Here is a 25,874-nt window from a genome sequence, read left to right on the forward strand (position 1 = left end):
GTTCACAACCTAGTTCCTTTCCAAGAGGCCTCTATTAGCATAAAAAACTATGGGGTGGGGGGAGTTTGAGAAAAAGAAATGTAAATTTACCAGCCCTTCTGGCTGTGATCTTGGAGCCATGCCGCAGCAATCGAATGCACACTTCCTTGTTGCAGTGGTTAACCATCCGCAAATGAATGCTTCTTTTGGTTTGGATTTTTACAAGACATTTCACCATTTTGATTATTAATTCCTCTTCTCAAAGTCCTGTAAAGGCTCTAACCCATAACAGCTTTGACCTTTTATTGAGTTCCCACTGAGTTTTAAGAGACTAACACAAGTCAGTCTCAATGAATCAAGTGACAAGGTTCTAACATAGCCAACTAAAATATCCCAGTAGGGAACAGAACGAAGGGTTATTTTTAAACATTTCCAAATGCCTCATAATGTACAATACAAACTTTCACAGCATCCATCTCAGTTAGCAGTTGCTAGCATAACAGCTGAACCACACACACAAGCATAAAAATATCCAAGGCATCAAAACACAGCACAGGGAAACAAAAGGCCAGCATTTAGGGTCTGTTTTTCAGAGAACAAAAGGACACTGTGGCCATTATTTTTCTAAAGGCTTCAATTTGGACACTGATGTCAGTTCTCCACCACTGTCTGGAAACTATTTGTGGAAAATGTATAGATGCAAAAGCAAAAATTCTACACTATGGCTACCAACCTTAGTCACAAGACAAATCAATGAGACAAAAATGCTTTCAAGCCTAGAATCAAAACTGATCTGCCTGTGTATAACAAAACTGACCTGCCTGACCTGCCTGTGTATAAACAAGAGGAGAAAATTCCCAAGTTTGGAAAAAATGTCTCTTTTTGCATATGTGCTACAGTTCCCATTTGTGGACAACTACTGAACACATTCATAGCTGACAGAAAGAAGTGTTGTTTCAGAAAGCTGGGCACTTTCCCATCCAGCAGAGATACACAGGCTCCTAAAAAAGGCATGACGCACATGTGCTGGCTGCTGATAACTTGGTCCAGCTGGAAGCTGGAATCAATCACATGCACAACCTCACACTGACCTAGCAGGAAAGGAGCTCTTACTAGGTCCACTGAAACCACAGAGAGGATAGAAACTGGAAAGAGCAAACTGGAGGGGAAATAGTCTCTCCCTTCCCGGAAAATTTACCCTCAATGTTTCTGACATGTTGTGCCATCCAAGTCTTCATTAGGTGACCTCCCTGTTCCCTTTGCACCATAAAATCAATGACGTGCATGAGAATATGTAGGAAAGAAGGGGGCAGGGGAGAGAATCCTGCAAATATGTATTTTACAACAAGTGATTTCTCTCATGAAAGACACCTTCTTCAATGGAGCTTTTTGAAAGCCTCTTTATCATACCCCCTTTACCCACCTGGCTCATGCACTATGAATATCCAGCAGGCTTGTTTTTACTCCTTCCCCATGCAGGGTAAACACTCCTCTTTTCCTTTCCTCTCTGCAAGCACTTCCTTGTGGTTTTGAGGAAAAATCAAATGTTCCTTCACTTTCCGTCTCCATTTCGTCTCCACATCAGAAACAAAATCACTTAAAATCCTAGAATAGTTTTGGCTGGAAGAGACTTTTAAGATCATTGAGTCCAAAAGTAAGATTCTGCTTGTTTTTCTCATCTTTGTTCTCATAACTGCTGTAGCAGCCAAAAGAGGATAATTAACACCTCACTAAAAAGTGTCAAATCTTCACTGTGTACACAGCTACAAAAACTAGGAAGCACCAATTCTTACAGCACCACCATGTCTAACATGTTCAATGCACAAAGAAAGGGCTAATCCAGGACACATGCAAAAAGCTGTGAATGATTTACAACAGGAGTACATTTATGTCAATGAATAAACATGTATCATATATGTTTCATGTGACTATGATCACACAAAAAAGAAATGACTGGAACATTTGAAGTCACTGCCCACAAACCATGTCTACAAAACTGAGGGAGATTTATGTGGAAATCTTGCAGCTGAGTTGCAACTCTCTCTCTATTACTAACTCTCAGCAAATAAGGTAATAGCCTCTGTCTCTTGAAAGAAGACTTTGCATGAACCGACTCTAGCTACAGGGCCTATGTAATTGTTGGAAGATGTTTTTCAGCACAGATTTTCCAGACAAGGAGTCCAGTTCTCTCCTGCAGAAGTTGTGCGTAACTCAGTGTGGAGAAGACAGCCAGCAAGGTGATGGGTCTCCTCTCAGTAACTAATTGGTTTTGCAGCTATTGTCACTATCCTCCTTCCTAAATTGCTGCTCTAGATATTACACAGCTGAAAGGCTAGTGACTGGTGGGAACTGTGACAGAGACCTTTAGCATTCATGCCCCACTACAAAGGAGACCAAACCAATAAGATAGCTATGTAACTTCTCTTAAAATCAGAAGGTATGGTTTACAAAAGCAAACCCAATGTCCTCTCAAAGGTAGAAAAATGAAACTAATAAAGCACTCTTTAAAACTAGTATCCTTCCCCAGACAGTGAAAACAGTGAATAAGAAGTTTCTACTCAGGTATAACAATTTTAACCTATTGGTGAAAAGGAAGTAAATCACTTGTCTTCAGATTTTAGAGGTATATTTTTATGGTAATGGGGCAACATTGTTTAGTTTTTAACAAAAGTAGTGATCCGATTTTGTAGACACATGGTGTGGTAAACAGCAGAAAAACTGAGAATTTACAAATTAAATACAAAGGAAAGCTGACAGAGATAATTGTTGTTAGCATTAGGTATTGTTACCTTGAAGCTAAAGGTTTCCTTACAAAAATGTTCTTTTCAGACCATGTAGAGTTCAATTACATGGGCAAAGGACTGTAAATCCAAAGTAATTTATTGAACAAAGTAGTTGTTGAACGTAGACATGACATTAAGCTCTCCTGAGGGCAGAAGGCTCTTTGGGAGACTGCCAGAAAACTTGCAAGATAAAGTCACAGTAGCAGGAGAAATTCAAGATGATCAGACTTTATTCCATAAACAAAACAGCAATGTCGAAGTGAAGAATCTTAAAAAAACTAGTAGAAAATTCCATTAGCTACAACCTGACCCAAGGATGTTTGGCCTCTACAAAGTTTAATGGAATATTATAAGAAATTACCACTGCAGACCACAGAAATCTAAAAATAGAACCATCATGTTATTTAGAAAAGGCACTATGAAATCTGATTAACTCTACATATCACAATTTTTATTACCATATACACACACCATTACCCCAAGTACAATCAGCTAACATGAGTATTGCTGCTGATTTCGTGGGGAAAAGCTGTTTGATGTTACATGACACAAGATGTTTTGTGATTCTGTATGATGTATTAAGACAAAGAGTATCTCATTTACAGCAAGCATAATTTTTAAAATACAAACGTTGATAACCTGTTAGTTCTACCCAGGGAAACATTTGGCACTAAAACAAGTTTATTTTTTTTTTTAATAAAGGTAAATGTAACAGGAAAAAAAGTGGACTCGAGTACCTGTTGCAGTGCTCTTGCTGTACAAGTGTAAAATGTGAACATGAGAACTTAAGATTATTTCGTCTTTTACAAGCATATTTTTCATATTTATTTATACTATTATTTACAAGTGGCCAATTTTTTATGTGTTGTTGACAAAACTTTACCCACAAAAGATCCATATGCCTGTGCTCTGAAACCAAAGTTTACACAGACAAGACAAGAACTCGTACATACAGACAACTAGATTGATAGTAGCTGGTATGTGCTCATTACCATACAAGCCTGCCTGACGCAATGAAGACTCACACATTATAAAAACATAATTCACACCAATTTATGCTGTATTTCTTATACTTGAGTGACACACAAAAATAGGATAAGAGCTCTCTGTACATGAGTCAGGTACACAGGCAAACAATTTTGTAAGTAAAAAAAATCTTAGAAGATCAGTGAGGACAGCTAAAAGATATATAACTCTCTGGTGAAGAAAAAATGAGGAACGTGGACTTTAAATAGGAAGAATTTAGAATAAGTCTGTGCCATCAATTTTCTGTTTTCTAAAATGGGGTAAGAGATCAATCAAATGAACGAATGAATGAAGCACGTTATTTTCACTTTACTTACTCTAAAGGTAGAAGTCAGTGTCATCACGAAAATAACTCATTTATGAAACCTGAGCAACTTAAAAGAAGTTTTTATCACTTTGTAAAAACAACATTAATATCTTGTAACTCAGAGAGGTTTTTTTCCTAACATTAGAACAGAAAGAAAGAAATATAAAGGGAAGAAAAGCAACATACCTAGTAATAAACTGCCAGTTTTAACTACCTGAGTAACTGTGGTTACTGTTTAGTCAAATGGTGCTCTGTTGAGATTATGTATTACCTGTTAAGTTCCTTTCACCTGGCAACCTGAAAAAATATTTTTGAAACAGAAAGCTTAACAGCAGTAACCTTCCTCACAAGGTATCTCCCATGAGGCTTGTGCACAGTTCCTTGAGCTAGTGATTATTTCTCAGTATGAGCAGAGAAGTGTGTACTCCTAATGGAAATAACTAGATTTTTCCCATATTCCTGAGTCTGTAACAGACATCTTTTCCACATGTTTTATAATAAATACTGGTAGTGTTTAGCAAGAATCGGGTAAGTGACTCACCTTCATCAAAAGGAACCTCTTCCTCCTCAGAGGGAGAAGGAAGGAGGGGCTGTAGAGGTTCCATATTGATTATGAGTTGCTTGTTCAAGGAGGGAGAGCTGCGACTCTGTGTAATGTTGGCTCTAAAAGAACAGAGAAAAGAAGATCAGTTTATGCATAAGGAAACAACTGTGGTCCAATACATCTCATCTCAGAATTGTTTTGCATAAAGTGCACTAGACCTTGAGCTACCATAACAAGTTCTCATGCTGAATGCTGCTTACAGCCATATTATGTTGCACTCAGCATCGATAGACCTTTCAACATCTAAAGTATTAAAGAAGCCTTTGTGTTGCTTTACTTCCCTTTACATAGTTTACCTCTTTTTCATCTGGTGCTGGATTTCAGTATATTGCACATTTTCACACTGCATGGTGCACGTCAGTATTTGGCTTCAAGAAACGGGGAGATACAGAGGATATAAATAATTATCCTGGTGTTGTTCCATTGCCTCCAGTACCGAGTAAAGGATTTGTTATGGTTTCAGCACTGCAGACTAAAGACTAAAGCAGAAACAACTGTATCCCTTCAGTTAACAGATACACAGAGCTCTCATTCACATGCACCCCAGACACTGCCTCTACATCATTCCTCCAGGTGCCCAGGTTGGTTTTCTTTCTTGTCTCACTTGGCTCTAACAGGCTTTCCTGGTAGCCAATGTTGAACTTTCTCTGGAAAGACTGAGGAATGCTGTTAATTTGCTTCAGTCATGGGGTTCATTAGCCTAAAATCATATTACTGAGGATATAAAATGGCTCTTTAGAATGTTATGATATGTTATATACGTTATATATATTATATATGAATGTTATGACTTAAACGCTACATGCCCAAAGCAAGAGTCCTGCAATAAATCCGAGCCACTACCTTAAAAAATATTTATTTTTGACAAGAGTGCAGGTGAAAAGGATGTCGACTCTACGTGACTTCAAATGGTACACTGGTACAGCACTGAAATTTCACAAAATGCATTTCAAGTTTGCACAAAGACTCAACTTAGAATTCCACATCAATAAACAACCTGAACAAACCAACTACTGCAAGTGTAAAGAAGGGACTGTGTGTTGCTGATAGTTTTGATACAATCAGCATACAAGTGTCCTACTCTAAATCACATTACATGTCATTCAATATTCTGTGGGAATAAACAAGCTTTCCTGCTCAATTTCCCTAATTTCTCGTTCATTAACATATGCCCAAAGATACGTGTGTTCTCATTTGCATTCTGTGAGCAATCTCTAATAATTATTTTGTTTAAATATTCACTATCCAAAGAAGTTTATCACGCAGGATTATTGTAAATACAATCACTCCAACCCAATGGTACCTCGACAGGCTTATTATGCACCCTCTGGGTCTTTGTGCTTGCTGAAAAGAGCCATCAAGCAACTCCCAAAACAGGAGTTGTGCCTGGAAGCACACATAAGGCTCCTACTCCATCTACATCTTATTTACAAAGATTCCCTCCATCAGGTATGGCCTGGAAACAAAATATTCAGTCATTCGGTGTGTACCTGTAAGAAGAATTTGCAACTACATTAACACTGCACGACTACACACTCCAACAGATTTTTGGTCTTTTGGGCTTTAACTGTAATGTCCAAACATAATACAGGCAAAACTGCGTGTTTCTTTCTCAATACAGCCATGTTACCACTGAGCTGACTTTGAGGGAGGAGGGACAGGCAGAGAAAAATGGGGTCACACACACACACGCACATGCAGACGCACATGCGCACACACACACTCACTAGATTTTCAATCACCTCTTCTAAATGTTTTGCATCTGAAAACCTACGATTTCCCATTCCCAAATACTCTTTCACGTAGTAATTTTTTTCTACATTTTTCTTCTTTTTTAGCTTAAAATCTTCCATGCTTTTTGCTTATATGTGCTATTTAGAAGCACGTTTTCTACCTCTGTCTCCCATTTAAAACCTTCACTAGAAGAGCATTTGAAATCATTCAGCTTCTCATTCTTTCTAAGAAATTGAACTTGGAGCTATCATAATATTGTAAATGCATGCATTTAAAAAAATTGAATCATAAACAATATCCATTATTATTTATGGGTGTTAAATCCATATGACATTACTCTATAAACTTATTTGCCTTTTGTTTTGTTTCTTTATGTACACTAAAACTTTCAAACAATATGTTTAAACTATTTTAAATATTGAAAGCAAATAAAAGCAAAATAGAAGATAAGGAATAATTTTACATTAAAATCTTTTCTGATCTTATGGGAAAAAGAAATACTATGGAAAGTAGGCGATAAATTATTTCCTTATGTGAGTAACTATTTTCATTTAAAATACATTTGTGTACTCAAGTATTCCACAATGCCTCTATGACGGACTTATATTCTGCCTTCTGTGTCCTCAATTAATATATGCTAGAGTGTCAGCTAAAATCATAGAATCATAGAATGGTAGGGGTTGGAAGGGACACTTAACCCATTTCTAAATATGGTCTGCAAGAGCCTGGTCAAAAGCATTCCTGCATGGCCTTACTATTAATTACATAGTAGGGTTGAATAACATGTTTATAAATATTTGCTGCAAATACATTCCCACTCTTTAGTAAAGACAATCCCCTTTTCTCTCAAATATAGATAGACTAGCCATATTAAATTACAAATTAACCAAACACATATACCCCACCTTTAAAAAAAAAATCACAATAAAAAGAGAGAGATGGCTCTAGAATGTTCACAAAGGTAAGTAATCTTTTAAAAATGGTTTAAAATAGCTTTTCACTGGTGGCTCTTTCTTCCTTTCTGAAGGACTGTAATTAGGTTCTTATCAATTTTCATATTCACTACAATGACTGATAAGGACCAGACAGCATAAGTTTGCCTGTAAAGACTCCTGCTTATTTCTAACAATTCATGTTTTTCTCTGAAAATAAGATTCTCTGATCTTTTTCCTCTTCGTGAAAGAACATTCTGCTTTTTAATGTGACTGCATTATGGAAAACCTATCAAGTATATTTCTGAACATAACTATATGCATACAAAAAACAGAATCTTTCAAAACCAGGCAATAACTAGGAATGAAATGAAAAGTACTTTTCTGTCAGGATCACATAATAACAGTCTATGTCATGACACAGAAAATAATACAAGCTCCTTCTCTGAACGATTGATTAAATCCAGCTTCAAAGCAGCACAGATTAAGCTCACTGGTGTACGAGACAACATGTTGCCAGGATTTTCTAACACTGGCAACACGTATTTTGTGCATCTTGCGTGCCTCATTGTGGAAGCTCAGAAAGACAGCCACTACATCTCACAGTAAAGGAAAAGGCATTTCTCTGTAGAGAACAATAATCCTTCTTAGTCCTTAGGCTTTAATATTGAAGGTCAAGACATACCTGTGAACTTCAGGAGGATCCCTCTCGATTTTAGAGCTTGCCTCCACAACCTCTTTGGCTACTTTTCCACTGCATCAAAACATGGAATAAATACTCAATATGAGCTTATCACATGCAATGCATTATACATATATGAAGAATTAAGTTACATTCAAAACAAGAAATGGTAAAAAAAAAAAAAATGTAGTGGATATATAATGTCCCAGACTAAAAATTATATCAAAGCTACTGAAGCTACCTTTTGTAGAGAATGTTAGGAGTGGACTATCCCACTAATGAACCCCTGATCCAGAGGGAATACAATCCCCACACTGGCCATGCATCCTCGTTTTTACAGAAACTGCACCAAAAGTGGATCCTTGTTCTAGTGAAACTGCACTTTGACAGAAGACTGTATGAAGCCTCCAGTTTAACTTATATGTCATGCTAAAGAGACAATAGAGAATCTTTACAATCCTGACCTGAATTACGTGTGAACACATCTTCAAGAAGGAAAAGTCTCCAATTAACCATGAGTAATTACTGACATTTTCTTTTTCTGAAATGGTTTACATGAAAAAAAAACCCAAACCAGCAAACACCCACCTATATCGGAATCTACTGCCTTTAAAAAATATCTTGCTGCTGGACATGGTCTTGATCTGGCTGGATTTTGCATACCTTGAAGAAAAAGAACAGAGGCTGTCACATTTTCAACACAGAAAGAATCTGATAGCAAATGTGAATAAAGCAAACTAGAAGCTTCCTTATTTTTATATCACAAAATAATATTCAATTAATGGGCTTTCAAACTTTTCTTAAGGCTTTTATATGACTTAGAATATAAGGCAAACAAAAAACAATTCAGACAGTATGGAACGACTGTACATAAAAGAAGTGATTACCTGGACTGGAAAGCAAGAAAATTAAACACAGAGACTTGCTGCATCTCTGGGGACTTTAATTCACAGGACGAAAGAAGATATGGTACACCAAAAGCCCCTAGGACAAGTCTGCCCTAACATCAGCCCTGATTGTGGGAAGATAGGCTAGTCCCAGTTTCTCACTCATAAAACAAAGAAATAATAAAGAAGTGGTAACACTTATCTCCAAAGTAGTTGCATTTCCAATGTCTCTATACAGTCAACTTAGTAGCTTACATCATATTCTACTACTTCTCTCTAATCACAAGGTACAGAACAACCTTTTATCACAGTCTTTCATCACAAAGAACATGGAAGAGTACCTCAGATATACTATCTCCTTGTTCTCTGCCTTCAAAATGGCAAACTGATTTCATACTGAGTCCCCCATTTCCAGATCCTAGTAGGACAAATCTGTTCTGATTTATATCTGCTTGAAAATAACCACAACATTCAACCATGAGCCCGGATTGAGACAGAACTAAAGCTCTGTTTTTCAAGATATGCCAAGTCATCACAACCTTAGTTTAAATTCCAAGTCTCAAGCTCTTCTAAGCAGAGGAAAAGACCCAATCTAATCAAGGGAAAAGGTAATTATCATGAATTACTTACACAACCTGGACACATTTGTCCTAATCTTATTAGAATACCTTGTTAGTATACTACAGAACATAAAAAGACAAGATTTATTTAATGCTCAGTTTCTCTGAAACATATGGGGGTTTTTTTCTGTTTCAAAACTACTATACAAAGCCTTTGTTTACGGATTGCTTTGGCTTCAGTTTCATGTTTGCAGGACTGCTGCTATTCTTCTGCAATCTACATATTAACCATTACTATTTTCCAGCCAGGTAGATTCTCTCCATTGAATATCATTGAATATTCTCTCCATTGAATGATATTGATATCATTGAATATCCATTGAAACAAACAGTCATGCTAAAGAAATAACTCCATAGTAGTGACCAGAAGATATTTGGAAAGTAGGAAAAAATATGAGAGAAGCAGCCCTGCAGATGCCAAGGTCAGAGAGGAAAGAGATGCTCCAGGTACCAGAGCAGAGATTTCCCTTCAGCCTGTGGAAAAGACCACGGTGAGGCTGGCCCCTGTAGCCCATGGAAGACCAGGCCACAGCAGATATCCACACTGCAGCCATGGAGGACCCTGCAGGTGGGTGCATGCTTTGAGGGAAGTTGCAGTCTGTGGAGAGCCCACACAGAAGACAAATCCTCACAAGAATTGTAGCCCATGGAGAGGAACCAACACATCCTGCATCAGGTTTATCCTGAAGCATTGAAGCCCACGGGAAGGGCCCATGCTGGAGCTGTTCATGAAGGATATTGAAACAGGAAAACTGTGAGGGAGAAGAAGTAGTAGATAGAAACTACTATGAACTGACTGCAACTCCCACCTCCCTGCACTGTTCAGGCAAGGAGGACATAGAGGACTTGGAAATGAAGGAGTGAAGTTGAGTGTGGGAAGGAATAGGGGAGAGGTGTTTTATTGACATTTAAAAGTACAGTAAAAAGGTGAGAAACAAATTAAATTAACCTTCCCCAAGTCAAATCTGTTTCACCTATGATAGTAATTGTTAAGCAATCTTTCTGTCTTTACCCCAGTCCATGAGATTTTTGATCGTACTTTTCTGTTAACCTGTTCAGGAGAGGGAGCGAGAGCAGCTGGGTAGGCATCTGGCATGTAGTCAAAGCCAAACCCACCACAACCATATATTTGTGACCAAAATCCAAACAGTTAATATTACACTGATTTAACAATAAAAGCAAAGAGATGATATTCCTGTAAGTCTCCCTCAGATATCTTTACTTTGAGCATTAATTTTTCTCCTTTAGAGGTGTTGTGATTTAATCCTAGATAGCAAACAAGCACCATGCAGCCACTTGCTTACTGCTCCACAACCTGTCAGTGGGAAAAAAAAAAAGATAAAACTCATGGATTGAGAAAAGAATAGTTTAATAACTAAAATGAAACAAAACCACTAACAATACATATTAATAATTTTAAATAATCATGAAAATAAATATGCGAGAGAGTTAGATTGATGTCTGAGCAGAGATTCACTCCTCCCTGCCAACTTCAAGGAGATTCACCCTTTCCTGCCACCTTCTCACAGCATATACTGGCCTTGACATTCTTTGCTGTGGAATAGCCCTTTGACTAGTTCAAATCTGCTGTCCTAGCCATGCTTCTTCCCAGCTCCTGGTGCCCCCTGGCTGGCCTGGCAGGGTGATAAGCAGAAAAGGTCTTGACAATGTGCAAGCACTGCTCAACAGTAACCAAACATCCCTGTGTTATCAACAGTCTCTTCAGTGTTAACCCAAAACACAGCTCTATACCAGCTACTAGGAACAAAATTCACTCTGTCCCAGACAAAAACAGGACAAGTGAACATTGTTTCCTATTCCTTGTATTTATTTCTAGTAACATAAAATAAAACCTCTCAAACATCACACACTATTTTCCTACTTACATGTATTTCCAATGGAAAACACTTCCTGATAATATTGTTATTAATTGAGTCTCAAACACATTAGATGTTAATATAGAAAATTCACAGCTGTATTGTGACAGCTCACATTTCCTGTTTCTTCATTGAATAGATTATATAGATACATTATTGTATTGGTGTTGAAACTAAAGACAGAATCTTCATCAAAATAGAGCAAGTCATTAATATCCATGTCAGAAGACACATTTTTCCTATGCTATGTATTATTTAATCTTACAGCAGCCCCCGGTGTTGCTATGCTCCAACAGGGAAACAGTAAATTTTCTCAAATATGCAAGATGCCCTAAGGAGACACTAAGTATCAAAACTAACAGCTACATGTCTAAAGGGAGGTATCAATAGAAAGAGCTAACAAAGTCAATGGAGGGCAGAAAGGTTGCATAAGAGTTTTTAACAAGGAATTATTTTCAAGTTCACTTTAAGGGACTAGGGAGGAAGATACTCCTTTTTTTTCCTGTTCATTTACAGTCTTTTTAAAAAGAAACAAACCAAAATCAAGGTGGCTGGCATCTTTCAAAACGTATCTGAGAACGCTTTCTTGTCTTTTTTAAATTGTTGCAGTGAATTTTTTTCAGTCTTTCTGCTGGCAGAAGGGCCCAGAGAATCAAGCATAACAGATTATTCCCTCCATTCTCAAGGTATTTAACAGCAGGGCTAAATTTAGTAACTAAATTGCCAGACACAAATGCAGTATTGTGTCCGTCCAATGACACACTACAGAGCAACAAAAACAGTGTGTTGGAAAAAGCACTGCCAGAACAGTCTTGTCTCATTGAGATTTTAAACAAATCACACTGGTTTGAAGTGAAATACTCCCAATTAGCTTGCTTTGAATTCTGTTAACAAAATGTAACATTTCTCATTGAACAATCTTTTATTTACATGCACCTTTTTTTTTTACTTTTACTATAGAGAATTACTTCACGTTTACATACTTGTAAAAAGCCTGGTTCTCCACACCACATTTCCAAAGATGCTTGCAGGCTGCTGGTGTAGAGGTATGGAATGACAGCACAGCCTTTTTCTAAGTGCAAGGAAAAGAAGGCAAATAAAAGTAATGAACATATTGAATTCTCAAAGACCAAAGTAGCTGTACCTGAAGGCATTACCATGAACTGGATATACTGAAGATCAAGTTTTAATGTGTAGCCTCGATCTGTATTTCACATACAGAAGTACACCCCGTAGGTAGCTGATATTTTATTGCTGAAACAACTGGTTAGGTAGTTTAAATGGGGATGCTTGGAGGCAGCAGAGAAGAGCATATGTACAACTGGCTTGTAGAACAAACTGTACCAATTGTATTCAGATCAAAACCAAAGGAAGAAAGTCTGTCTGTTCATACTGCATGTTGCATTGTGGATGCACTGCTTGGCAGCCAGATCTCCTGCTCCTTATATCTTACTATTAAATCCTCTTTGCAATTACACAAACAGACCCCGATACCGATGGCATTCTTTCCTTCCTCCACTTTCTATTCCTCACCTAGAATGCATCCAAAGTCATAATCTTGGACTACATCACTGTGCCCTAAGGGAACAACTGATTATAGCATGCTATAGGCAAAAATCTCCACGATTTCAATGGCAAAAGGCCAATTTCAGGACTCCTAAGTACTTAGGATAGACTCCAGCTTATTCAGCTGAACAAGGTTTGAGGAAATGACCATAATTAGCCAAAAACATCTCATACTGATACAGGTATCAAAGCTCATCTGAATTTTCAATCATGTACAGATGTCACTCATGCTTTAGTATGGATGGGTACAGATTTAGTGCTTTAAAATCCATCAAAACTTTACTAGACAGACAATCAAAACCATGAGGGATCAACACAGTATGGCATTAATGTTAAGTGACAGATCTCTCAATCCTTTGCAAATTAGACACTTTTGACAACAGCAATGTCCACATTCAGTCACATTCTATATTTTAGTTACAACATGAAGAACAATTATTGAATGTTTAGAACTTTGTGTAGTTAAAAAGTTGTTTTAGTTAATGCTAAATCAAATACAAAAGTTCTATAAAAATATTTAAACCTGACCTCTTTCTGAGCTCCAAACACATAAAATGTTTTCCCTTCAAATTTCAGTTTATAGACATCACACCTAGAAAGAGAAAGATCATTTAAATATAGAAAAAAATAGATAAGTCTACAAGTAAGAAAAGCAACTGACATGCAAATTTCTCTGATTCCCAAGGTAGAGAACATAAGCCCAAAGTATTTCTTTTACATCCATACGCACCTTCAAAAAATCTTAACTTTGTCTGCTTGAAAATGAAGGGGAAATTAAAAGTAGGCAGAAGCTGATATTTATGTTCTATTTATTACACAGTTTGCAAATCCTCTTATAACACCTTGGAACATCTAAGGTAATTAAATCAAGGGAAAGAGAATACTCTTATCTCTATTTATATTTGGTTTCATATTGCACATTTTAGTAACTGACTACTTACAGAGAGAACACAACTGAAGGAAAAATAAAAGGTTGGACAGCACTTACTACTGAGCCCTTGTGAGTTGCAAATCCATGTCAAAACTTAATTTAATCAAGGTTGAAAGCACAATCTGAACATGGAATTATGGTGCACCATGTAAAGGTAATACGATGTCTTTGCTTAAATTGTAACAGAGATTTTGTCAGTACCATAGCTAAAATGGAGACACCATAGTTTTTCATAAATTTCTCTAAATTGTTTGCAAGTCAGGTGGTTGAAACAAGTATTATTCTGGAGGGAAGGATAATGCTATTCCTGAAACTTTGTAAAAAGAGCTTTGTTTTAACATCAAACAACAGCAACAAAAGTCATTCCAGTTGAGAAAGCTTTTCCATTGAATTTTATTGAAAAATAACAAATATTAATTTGGATTTTTACAGTTCAGTGCAAATTTCAGCTAATACTAGCTGAGATCTCCAAAAGGATACATTATCCTTAAGTAACATGAAAAAACGAGCGCTGTGAAACTCATTTCCCACAGTATGGTGGATAGATGCTTAGCAATTGCTATTCTCTCCTTGGCACACAGTAAAGTGATATTATTACAGTTACATTGTCCTTAGGCCAAAAGCACCAAAGAGCTGTGATTAAGGCTATATGAAATTAACCCTAGGGAAACTACAGCACAAATCTAGGATCACAGATGGGTGATACTTAACAGACATGTCTCCAGAACTCCACAGGAAACTGAATCATACAGACAGGACTATATTGACTTTACACTTCTGAGCGTAAGTTACTCAGCTATCAGGGAGCTTTCTTGCATATTAATCTACTGTTATTAATCTACTCTTATTTCATTTGCTTACCATTTTAACAAATGAATTCTTTTATTTCCCTGGAAAACTACAAATCCTGCAGCTGTGAATCCCAGAAATGTAGTTGTCCCAGTTGAGTCCTTGAAAGAGAAAAAAAACAGAAGTAAAATTTTCCCTTATCCAGCATGATATTTCCTATTGATAGCATAAATTGTTACTACATTACAGATTACCTCTATTTTTTTTTTCCTTTTTGAAACAAATTTTGCCTTCACACTGTATGCTCCTAAAGACTCCTCTTGACAATACAGGACTCATTTATTTCTAGGCATTTAAATGAGTAGTAGCTTCCTACATTTTGTTTCCACCTAACTGTAGCTGATGACAATGTGGAATCCTTGGGTATGCTTACTAATTTTGTTGAAAACATCCTTCTATGCATGTCCCATTCTTAGTATGCTGAGTAACTACAAATCAGGGATTCATATCTGCTTCAATACCAACTTTTTAAAGATTTCACAATCTGTTGTTTCTCTGTGTGATATTGTGTAGAACGCACTGCTGAGAGTGTACTCTTGAGTACAAATTAGAACATATAGTGGTATTTGCTCTTCAAATAAGAAAGATCATTTTAAAAAATTTTAATTCCAAAGTTCTGGCTTTTACTTATTGAGCAATGATGCAGGTAAGTTGTGTATTAACTGGACTTCCTGTCCATTTCAAGTTCCTGACCTCTACTTTTCTACAGTTAGTCAACTTTATTTTGCATTACGCTCAATCATTAAAAAATGGGCAACATCAGCTGTGAGGCTACTGGCGTAGCAGCCACAGCACTGGAAGGAGCAAGTTTTAAGAAGTCAGAAACATCTTGTGAAACTACGAAACACCTTGTTTCACAGTTCACTTCCAGAAGACTGAAAAGCTTTCTTCAAGCATGTGCCGGGAAACCCTCTGCATGGCCCTACACTACAAGCCCTGCTGCACACGAGGAGATTCTGAACAGGTTTTGACACTGTCCTAAGTACCAATATAAGTCTCCAGGATGACCTTGAAAATCTGAAGTATACTTTGGAAGTAAAGTTTACTAATTTGCTGACTTCACTGAGCTCCGAACCTGACCCTGTATTTCACAGAGGAGCACAGTTCACATAGCAAAATATACATGAAATCTATGCTTTATGTTAGGGATGACTGTTTAAGGGCACTCATCGGCACAGCAGTTGGACAATCTTTCCCTTCTACCAAATGAGACAGTATACAAGCCAAATTAAAAGCAGCAGTTGCAACACTAAACAGGTAACACTAAAAACAAGCACTGCAAATTATTCAGATAAAAGTAAGTAATTGAAAACACAGGTGTAAGGGACAATCAGAATTGGTAACTAAAATCATTGTCTTCTAGAGAACCATAAAACAGTGAATTGGAGGAATATGCAAATACATACTTCATTCTCCTCTCTGTACATTTGGTTTGTTGTTCTTCCTAAGATTTGTGTATTTTGATGGTATTTGAAAAACTTCTCTGCCAAGGACTAAAAATTTCTTGCATCTTCTGGACAGAACAGCACTGGAACCTTAAAATCTTTGCAAACACAAAATATTTTACACCTACATTACCTAGAGAAAGCTTTGCATTAAGTGCAAAGTAGTTATGAAGTATAATCAAACCTTTTGTCATGACATTCTACTACATCATCCCATGATATTCTGCTTCCTCTGGAGAAAAAGCCCTTTGATGCAGAAAGGTCAAACAGTCAATGTTCTTCCAAGGTTAAACATAATACGTAGTTTCAGAGCAAGTTCTTTTATAAATTACTCCCTATTTCTGTCCAGATGAAAAACAGAGCTAAATCAATTAAACTAATGGCTTTTTAACAAATGTTACTAAAAAAACCATTTTTAAAAATGTCAGCAAAAAGAACTGTTACCTTGCAAGGATGAGGATCAACACCATAAGTTTCCAAAGAGTATGCTTTCAGGAGCAAGTTAAATTCAGCAACAGCAGGGCTCTGACCTCTGAAATTACAGAAGAAACAGTAGTTTGATAGCAAAAGGAAAATATGAGAAAGCTACTTTTTTACTGTAGACTTTAAAAGTCTAAAAAAGGAGAGAAAAAAAGTTCGTATTGAAATACAAATTATTTCAACCATATTTTCTTTATAATATAGAGACAGAAAACTTTTCATGTGTTTTCTTCTGCTGAGTTGTACAATGCCTGACATTTTCAGATAAATTCTGCTTTTTTTTCCTCAATGATGAGATGATAACATGTTATACAGTTAATCAGAGTTATCCAATATCCTGCAGGCATTTGTTGAGTTTTGATACGTACACACGTCAGCCTTAGCATTAAATAAACCTCAGCATCTTTTTTCCATAAATTCTTGCTCCCCAGCCTGTTTAAAAGGATTGTGCAGATTAACAAACATTCCTTCCAGTGCAGGGTATAAATACAGACATCATATTACACTGTCTACTTGGATGCATGACTAATTATAGCAGTGCCTGTTACCACCATGATAGTACAGAATCTGCCAGCATTTCCATTATACGCCCCTATTTTTAGGGTGTCTATAATCAACCATACATATACACTAAAGCCTGAAACATGGTACGTTAAGGCTTGAGTTCCAGAGTAAATTTTAGTATTTAATTTTTGCTCTTCTAACTCTTGCCGTTACAAGAAGCTTTAACATAGATTAATATCATTATTATTATTAATTTTATGTATTTGCATGACTGGAGTACATGACTCTGTCAGTATAGTTTTGTGACAGTGAGTACTGCTTAGGACCTTTACAAAGCTAGGTCTCAAAAGTGCTTCTCACATAAATTATTCCAAAAATGAGCCATAGACAAATCTTCAAAGAACACAGAAATAGCTATTTCTTATCCCACCTCTGTGTTTTGGGGTCCAATCTCAGGTTGTGACCAATGGCACCCAGGAACTGGCATTTAAAAACTGCTCTGTGCACTGATGTGGAATAATTTCCCTGTAAGCTTGCTATCCCTCAGTAGCAAGAAAGCAAGAAGCATTGATATACAAGATTCAGTATCTGGCCCAAAGTTCAGTTTAACAAATACGGCAATGTCCAGCATGCTCAGAAATGACAAATCCTGTTTTGAACCTAACAATCTGATGTCCTGTGGCAAAGTGTCAATAACCTTTTCTGCTACCAAGTTCTAACTCACGCTTTTTTGTACTTCACTGCTCATTATTTTCCAGCCACACCATGACTGACCACATTATACCATGATAACTTCTTTGGCTTCTTCCATATGTCTTCTCATGCTCTTTCATACTACACTGCTTGCACTTTATTTCTGATCACATTTTTGGTGAAGTTTAGCTTTTAAAGAAGAAAAATCACATGATTAGGGAAAAAGCACCCTTTTTAGTTCTCTTTCTCAGCACTTTCCAATGGAGAAGAATACGTATCAAGTGGAATACCAAAAATCATAAATGTGCATTTACACAGCTAAGTATTTAAGGGGAATACACCATAAAAGCAGCAAACAAAACAAAAATGTTTATTTTGCCAAATCACAATTGTAAGACCACAAATTAACCTTAAAGATGCACCAAGTTTGTTTCAGGTACCAACTGCACAGGACAGAAGTGACTAACTTTACCTAAATTACTTAGAACAATAATGTTGCATAGTGAAAAACTAAAAAAATAGATGGTTTGATTGCATATTGGAAGTTGGGCCTTATAGAAAAATAAGATCATAAAATGCATCTTTTTCCCACCTCTCTCTGCTGCTATGAAGTACTTAGTCTTCTGGTTTGAAAGGCACAAAAAAGTGAAAGGTAATTTGTGATTTGGTGGTTTTGGGATTTCCAAAAAGGAAAAAAAATTATTCAATTTCACTTACTATTAAAAAAGACACATTAAAAAACTAACTACAGTTTACTCTTCTCATCTCTAGTATCTGAAACTACACTGTCTTTGCATACATCAAGTACAATGCTGTGGTACATGGGGAAAAAAAAGCAGAAGACATGGACAAGTTTGATCTTATTTGATTACAGGCTAATCAAACAACTCCTGAGGAGAGCTTTAAATGAACATCACAAAGTAGGCCAGTCAAGGGTAATATCAAATGAAAAAAAAAATCATTCATCTTTTATCATGGAATTAACTTGACAAGTTAATTCAAGACTTAATATGTTTTTCATTTGTAACTTAGTAATGAAATTTTCTTTACTAAATAAAAATGTACCCATAGCAAATTCTATCAGTAAAGTCAACATTTTATAAACAATCACTAATTTAACATTAGACATGCCTTTGATTAGCTTTGTTTAAAAGCCTTTAAGCTTTCTACATGCAACAAAGAGTCTTACACAAAAATGTACTTTCCTTACGAAAGTGTTTCAAATAATGCATCTTAACACTCTTTACACACACAAAACAGGGAACATTTAGACAACGCCTCTCTGCTGGTTTGTAACTCAGTTCTCTCAGGAAAGTCAGATCTCTCTCTCTCTCAGGGTACTTGCTGCTTTTGATCCTACATGGCTTCCCAAATTTTTCAGTATCTATTCAGCATGAAATAGAAGAAGTACTCCCTTGCCAAACATTGCACCCACTATAGCACCCAGACACAGCATGCCAAACGTTTTGAATAGAACCGGTAAAAGAAACCATTACATAGAAAAGGTTCCGTATACCACACAATTAGTAAAATCTGGACTACTCGTGAAAGCAGGGCTTCACAGTTATTAGCTACATAAATGATTCAATTTAGGAATCAATTAATCTAAAGATTCCTAATGAAATTTTAATGAAACAAAGATATTAATAGAAAAGTGAGAAATCTGCAACACATTTTCTTTTTTCCCTTAGGCTCATTAAAAGCGTACACTATAGGATTACAAGCTCTGTTTAATTCCTTAACAGGGCCCCCAACTCTAAAGCACTTCAAAGGCCAGGAGGCTTCACAGGGAAGACTTCCAGGGTATGCCATAGCAATGATCTACTTGTTTTGCTGGCTGCCAAGACCGATTCACTCTAGAAATTCCTCCCCTTCATACCTTCCCTTTAAGGTATGTAACTATTACATAATAAAGTAATGAACTTAGTGAAAGTCAAGGATGAGATAATGCTCAAGGATTGAGCATTAATGCCTTTTAACAAACAGAGAAGAATATTTAGCAATAACAGGGTGGGGGGGGAAAGGCATTTTCAATGCTATTCTTGGTTTCTTGTTTTCTGAATAATCTTAGTGAAGTCACTTCATCTGTCTTCTCTGACTTTCTTGCTGACTGTGCTGTGAAATACTACTATTAATATACTATTATTGTTACTACTAAAAGGCATCCTTGTGCCTCATATCTATGTCAAAGTTACTTAAAGTCACAGAATCACAGAATTGTTTCAGCTGGAAGAGACCTTTAAGATCACTGAGTCCAGCCTTTGTTCCAGCCCTATCAACTATTAGACTATTATTTTAAGTGCAACATCCAACCATCTCTTAAACACCTCCAGGGATGGTGACTCCACCAATTCCCTGGGCAGACCATTCCATTGCCTGACAACCCTTTCAGTAAAGAAATTCCTCCTCATATCCAGCCCGAACCTTCCCTGGTGCAACTTGAGGCTGTTTCCACTTGTTCTGTTGCTTGTTACTAGGGGGAACAGAGCAACCCTACCTTGCTACAACTTCCATTCAGGTAGTTGCAGAGAGTGAGAAGGTCTCCCCTGAGCTTTCTTTTCTCCAGGCTAAATTGCTCCAGATTCCTCAGCTGTTCCTCATATGACACTTGCTGCAGAATATAACAGCAATACTGTACTTTACCATAGCCAGTATATGGTTAATTTCTGGGTATTTGTAGTCTGTAAGGTGTTTCAACGTAATTAATTCAAAGAATAAATAACTATGTACATAATGATCTGGCTTCTAGAAGTATTACATATTCACCTTCATGCAAATCATCAAAAATACCAGACATAAAGCTTTAAATAACATACATTTAGTCTACATCAATTACCCTTTGCTCTGCCTTGCAACTGTGGTCATACTTCACTACAGACTCAGGAGAGATCACAGTGACTATCTCAATAAGGATCTCCTATGAAATATTCTTGTTATATCTCAATTCTTGCACAGGACACCCCTCATCAGAACAAGGTTACCTGTGTTTCCTTCTAAACTAAAAAAAAAAAATATAAGTGGCAGACTTCTGCATAAAGAATCAACAGGTTTAGTTAGTTACATCATATACTGATGACAGAACTGCTTACCTCACAGCTGAGGTTTTACTGTTGGTTCTTTTAATCTTTTTACAGGTAGTTGAGACTCCAATTGCTATAAAATTACAGTGCTAAAGGTCTTGAGTAGTTTTTACTTTTTCTTTAAGCTCAGGAAGTTTTGGCAGACAGTGAGATGTTTTTAAACAGTTGTGATGGAGATGCTAAGCAGGATTATGTAGTATTGAAACAAAAATCTGCTACAATTATCAGGGCTTCAGTTGTACTGGAGACAATAGCACAATGGTGGTGATAATTTCAGATAAAAGCATTCAGTGAAAACACTGATAAATGAAATAGCATTGCAGGCTGTGGCTCAGTTTGTCACAGAACAGGGAAGCCAAATTTTGTACGTTGCCCGGGCAGTAGTGCTGCTGGCCCTGCCAGGGCCACTGGCAACAGGGAGAAAAAAGCCTTTAAATGAGCCTGCATATGAAGAAAGAACTTATTGCTCAGCAAGTAACTGGACTGCTGAAATGTTGCTGGAACATTAAATACTTACAAAAGTCCAGAACACTTAAATATTGATTTTAACTTGTACTTCAAAATTGTTTCTTTCTCTCTGACAGAATCCTAGGATGACAAAAACATTAAAAATGATTTTAAAATAATAATAAAATTCTTCCAGTGAGTTTGTGAAATGACAATGTGCACACTGTAATGACATGTGCCGTTTACGTAGCTCCTTCTACCAGAACGTTTGAAATTACTTTTCTGCTTTCAGAGATCAGGCTGAGACGGTATCTCTGAAATCTGTATTTAGGTAATTGTATTTCAGCTTTACTTCATAAATTGATGCAGTGACACAGACAGCTTTAAGCCTATTCAATAGATGCAGTTTTAACTTACCAGTTATTACTTTAAAATCTATTCCTGTGATACAGAGACATCTACTGAGCTATCTATCTGTTTCTAAAATCACAGTAGATTCATCTTTCTGTTCCAAGCACACCTAGCTCATAAATCCTCTCATAAATAAAGATGAGGTGGGAAAAGAGGAGAGGGGCTGAGAAAGTATGTCCTTCCGGCTGATGAATAAATCTCTACATTGTAGAAATTCACACAGACACCTGCATTTAGCAGCATGCTAAATATGCAGAATCTGAATCTAAACCTCACCGTGAGACAGGCAACAGCTACCTTGGTAAAGAAAATTGCATTTATAGATCATGATTATGACCACTCCTCTAGGGGGGGCCGGATAAGGCAGGGGGATCGGATGTGTGTGCGCATACATAAATCTTTCCTAAAGCTAAAAACAAATTGATGTTACAATAAAAATGGCTGATTTTTTCAGTTCAATAGATTATCCTTTCTACTGAAAACTTCTTGGAATTCCCATTAAAAAAAAATCACATGTTTTGACATTATCTTTTCAGTTTTTCATTGTATCACATACACCTTTGGGAAAAGAGAAGAGGAAATATACTGTCAAGTTCCTTTCTCTAGATTACCGCTACAACTGCATCTTCCATTAAAATCATGCTCAGGTAGCTCTAGAAATATTCTCCTTGCCATGAAAGCACCAGTCCAACAAAGTAACATGTCACTTTCACCATTTTCTGTTAAATGCATCTAGAAATTACAAGGTTGGTTCCTTCATTTAAATTGGTTTTAAGCACACATCTGTATAGAAAAAAAAGATGTTTTAGAACTAAGCTTTGAGTAAATCTGTGTCATTCTTCAGGGAAAGGACTAGATGACCAAGAGAATCTATTATTTCAGACTTCTAATAAATACACATTCTAGTCATCTCTCTAATTCAGTCAAATGACAAGGGATAAAAATTACAAAGTTAAAGAATACCATTGGGAAATGTAGCAGAATAGATTTTTTTAAAAAAAAATATACACTTATTACAGTAAACACAATAGCATTTTACTACCAGACTCCTAAATTAGAGGGAATTAGATAAATTTGAAGTGGCAGTGAAATGCACGACCATGTAGCCCAATGACTAAAATCTAAAAGCCTACACTGGGAAACTGTAAACAAACCATCATGGGCTATCAAGGATTGAGTGCAGCCCAGGTGTGTAACATAGATGGGACTGTGAGCAGTTGGCACCACTATCTGCCTGTGAACTCCCAGTACAGATCACTGCCCTCCTCAGCTCTCTGAAGTCCTTGATATAGCTAAGAACTACAAAGACTTTGCCATGTTCCTATGCAATCTGATCTAGCTGAACCTGCTTCTGCTAGGGGGTTGGACTAGATCATCTCTAAAGGTCCCTTCCAACCCCTACCATTCTATGATTCTTAGGCCTGGAAGTCAGCTATCCGTGCTGCAGGCCAAGCCCTGCTCTTTTCCAAAACTCTCCCCTCCCCTCCATGTAAAGCAGATCTTCAGTCCCCATCAAAACGGCTTTTATCTTCTGTAACATGACTCACAAGTTTTGGAGCATATCACACATCCTTCCAATCAGATTCCCTTCATGTGTACAAGGCCGTTAGATACCAATGTGATTAGGGTAGTACAAGAAGCTAAATGAAAAGTGTAGATGAGTGTGCTGCCAGCATGAAATGCACAAATGCAGATAATATGTAGTTTTAATTGCAAGAAGCTCTTAAATGAAATAGAAGAGCCATCTTACTCTGGACTTATTAAATGAGAATTTACTTTTGGCACTTTTTAACATATTCAACAGCATGCAAGAAGTTGCTTTAATCTTGGATCAAACAATATTAACACTCATGAAGACAGGCATTTTCTAGCAACCTTTGCCAAACCTTCTAGGAAAGCCTCCCAGAATACAGTCCAATAGTAACATTTGGGGTTATGCTTGCCAGTGGCTCCACTAACAGCTCCATATCTGCACAAGAGCTAGAGAGCTGGATCAGCACAGATTGGGAAATCCTGTTCTGGCACCAGAGCCTGAAGATCCGTGGTAACTAATGGTATGGTGAAGGGAGTACAATGAGAGTTAGAGCAGCAGAGGACATGTTAAAAGTGCTTAAATCCCACTTGAGTAGTTATCCAGTGCACATGATACAGCAAAGGATAAAAATGTTGTATGCCTTTTAAATAAAATTTAAACATTCTTTCTCATTTAGTTTGGATCAAAGACAAGCATTAATTTGCTACTCTGGTTGTCAACAAAATTCTACCCTTGAGCCTAAAAGTTTAGATTGCTTTTAAGACAGTTAATAGCAGAACATGGCAGTGATTTCACACCCTCAGAGGAAAACTTCTTCTCCCAAAAGATGCTCTCTCATGTACAGCTTTTGCAAAAGCTGGAGTATTTGATGCACACGATGGAGACAACAGCCAATGCAGTAGCAGTCAACCATCTTCAGCCTGTATGCACACTGGCCATCCCAAGCAATAATAAATAACCTGCATTTATCTATATGAGGTCAGCCTGAGAAACAGGCATTTGAACAAATCATGTAACTCTACAATTTACCAAGCAAAGTCAATGTTTGCGCAGGGCTTTCAGATAAATTAATGGCTGTTTACACAACACTTTCATAGAAATTGCACGGCATAATATTTTATATTAAGTAAAGATGGATCGTAGTTTTCAGGTGAGATGTGAAAAAAAATGGTTTCTATTCAACTACCAAGTCCTTTCAAAACAGAAAAAAGAGGGGAAAAAAACCTATGATTCCTATAAATATAGATTCTCTTGATAGGGATTTGTGTGGGTCTCATCTTTGGAAATCTCTGTATTTTCAGGTACCTGGACTCAAAAAGCTCTATCTGACGGGTATCTTCTAAAAAGCCAGGGAATTTCATCAGATTAACAAATATTCTGTTAAAGGACATAAGATGTTATATAAATTCATAAATTCCCTTTCTTGAAAAAGTGAGAAAAGAATGTGACTGCACTAAAAACATCTGCTGTTTTATTTGGTCATCTGAAGCAAATCCCACAGTTTTATCAACAGAAGTCTATTTGGAACTAGTACTGACACAGGTGCATACATGGATACATACAAAATCTATTCTCTTATAGGAGGAGCCCACAAAATCCAATAACAACAGCTAAAAGTAAAACTGAGCCAGCTACAAGTGCAGGTTGCCTGAACAAACAAACAGTACTGATTCTGACATTGAAAAAGTACAACTGTTCTTGGAACATCTGAAAGAATGGGTTAAAAAAAAAACCATAATAAAACCTCAAATCCCAAAGAGATTATTAAGATCACCCAAGTGATTTTTCACGTAAAAGCCCTGTAATCCTAATAATCCTTGCTGTCATGTTTGAAGAATTAACCTTTCACTTAGCTTTCCTCTCCTATACCCAGAAGATTTCATGACCCTGCTTAACCTCCTTTGATGGGTCAGTTTTGTTTTGATTTCTCTCAAATCTATACGGAATTCTTCACTGTATTTTTGCTAAGCTGGGGAATTTTGGTCACCAGAAATAAAAATGGCTTTACAGAGTGAGCACTGTGTAGTGTATTAAATATATTTAAGACTGCAAAAATAGGTGAGAACTGAACACATGTTTCCATGTAGTTTTGCATGGAAGTCAAGCAAAGGAAAGTTATTTTTAACTTGGATCATTTCACTGACATAATTTGCAAAGTAACTGTACAAACATTTGCACACATATTAACTAAAATAGTTTAGGGACATACAAATGAACATTGTGGGGCAGGACCATAGCATTCAGTTCACTTCAGTTAGATGGTATACCAGAATACAGACACACAATATCTAGATTTTTATAGCTCAAATATTTTCTAATCTGTTAAAAGCAGCAGGGAAACAGAAATGCAGCTGTTAATGTCAGCCATTATGTTCTGTTGTAACCATACTCAGAAACATAACATTTGAAATGATTTTGTATTCTCTTCAGAAGAAGTCTCTAAGACTCACCAGATTCTAGTGCATTCTTACATATTATGTCTTTGCTTCCCAGTGGTATACTG

General features: G+C 36.8%; 1 protein-coding gene across 5 annotated transcripts in view; it reads right to left on the reverse strand.

Annotated features, from left to right (window-relative positions):
• The window catches only part of FRMD3 (FERM domain containing 3), a 148,083-nt gene that overhangs the window by 12,117 nt on the left and 110,092 nt on the right, over positions 1–25,874 (reverse strand). For all 5 annotated transcript variants that reach the window (XM_062019435.1, XM_062019434.1, XM_062019437.1 and 2 more), the window contains 7 exons: positions 16,667–16,754; positions 14,790–14,878; positions 13,526–13,589; positions 12,415–12,503; positions 8,636–8,710; positions 8,051–8,119; positions 4,637–4,758 (listed from right to left, as the gene is read on the reverse strand). In XM_062019435.1, the coding sequence (XP_061875419.1) occupies positions 4,637–4,758; positions 8,051–8,119; positions 8,636–8,710; positions 12,415–12,503; positions 13,526–13,589; positions 14,790–14,878; positions 16,667–16,754 (596 nt within the window). The remainder of the gene's footprint in view (positions 1–4,636; positions 4,759–8,050; positions 8,120–8,635; positions 8,711–12,414; positions 12,504–13,525; positions 13,590–14,789; positions 14,879–16,666; positions 16,755–25,874) is intronic.

This window comes from Colius striatus, chromosome Z, assembly GCF_028858725.1.
Source record: "Colius striatus isolate bColStr4 chromosome Z, bColStr4.1.hap1, whole genome shotgun sequence".
NCBI classification, from domain to species: Eukaryota; Metazoa; Chordata; class Aves; order Coliiformes; family Coliidae; genus Colius; species Colius striatus.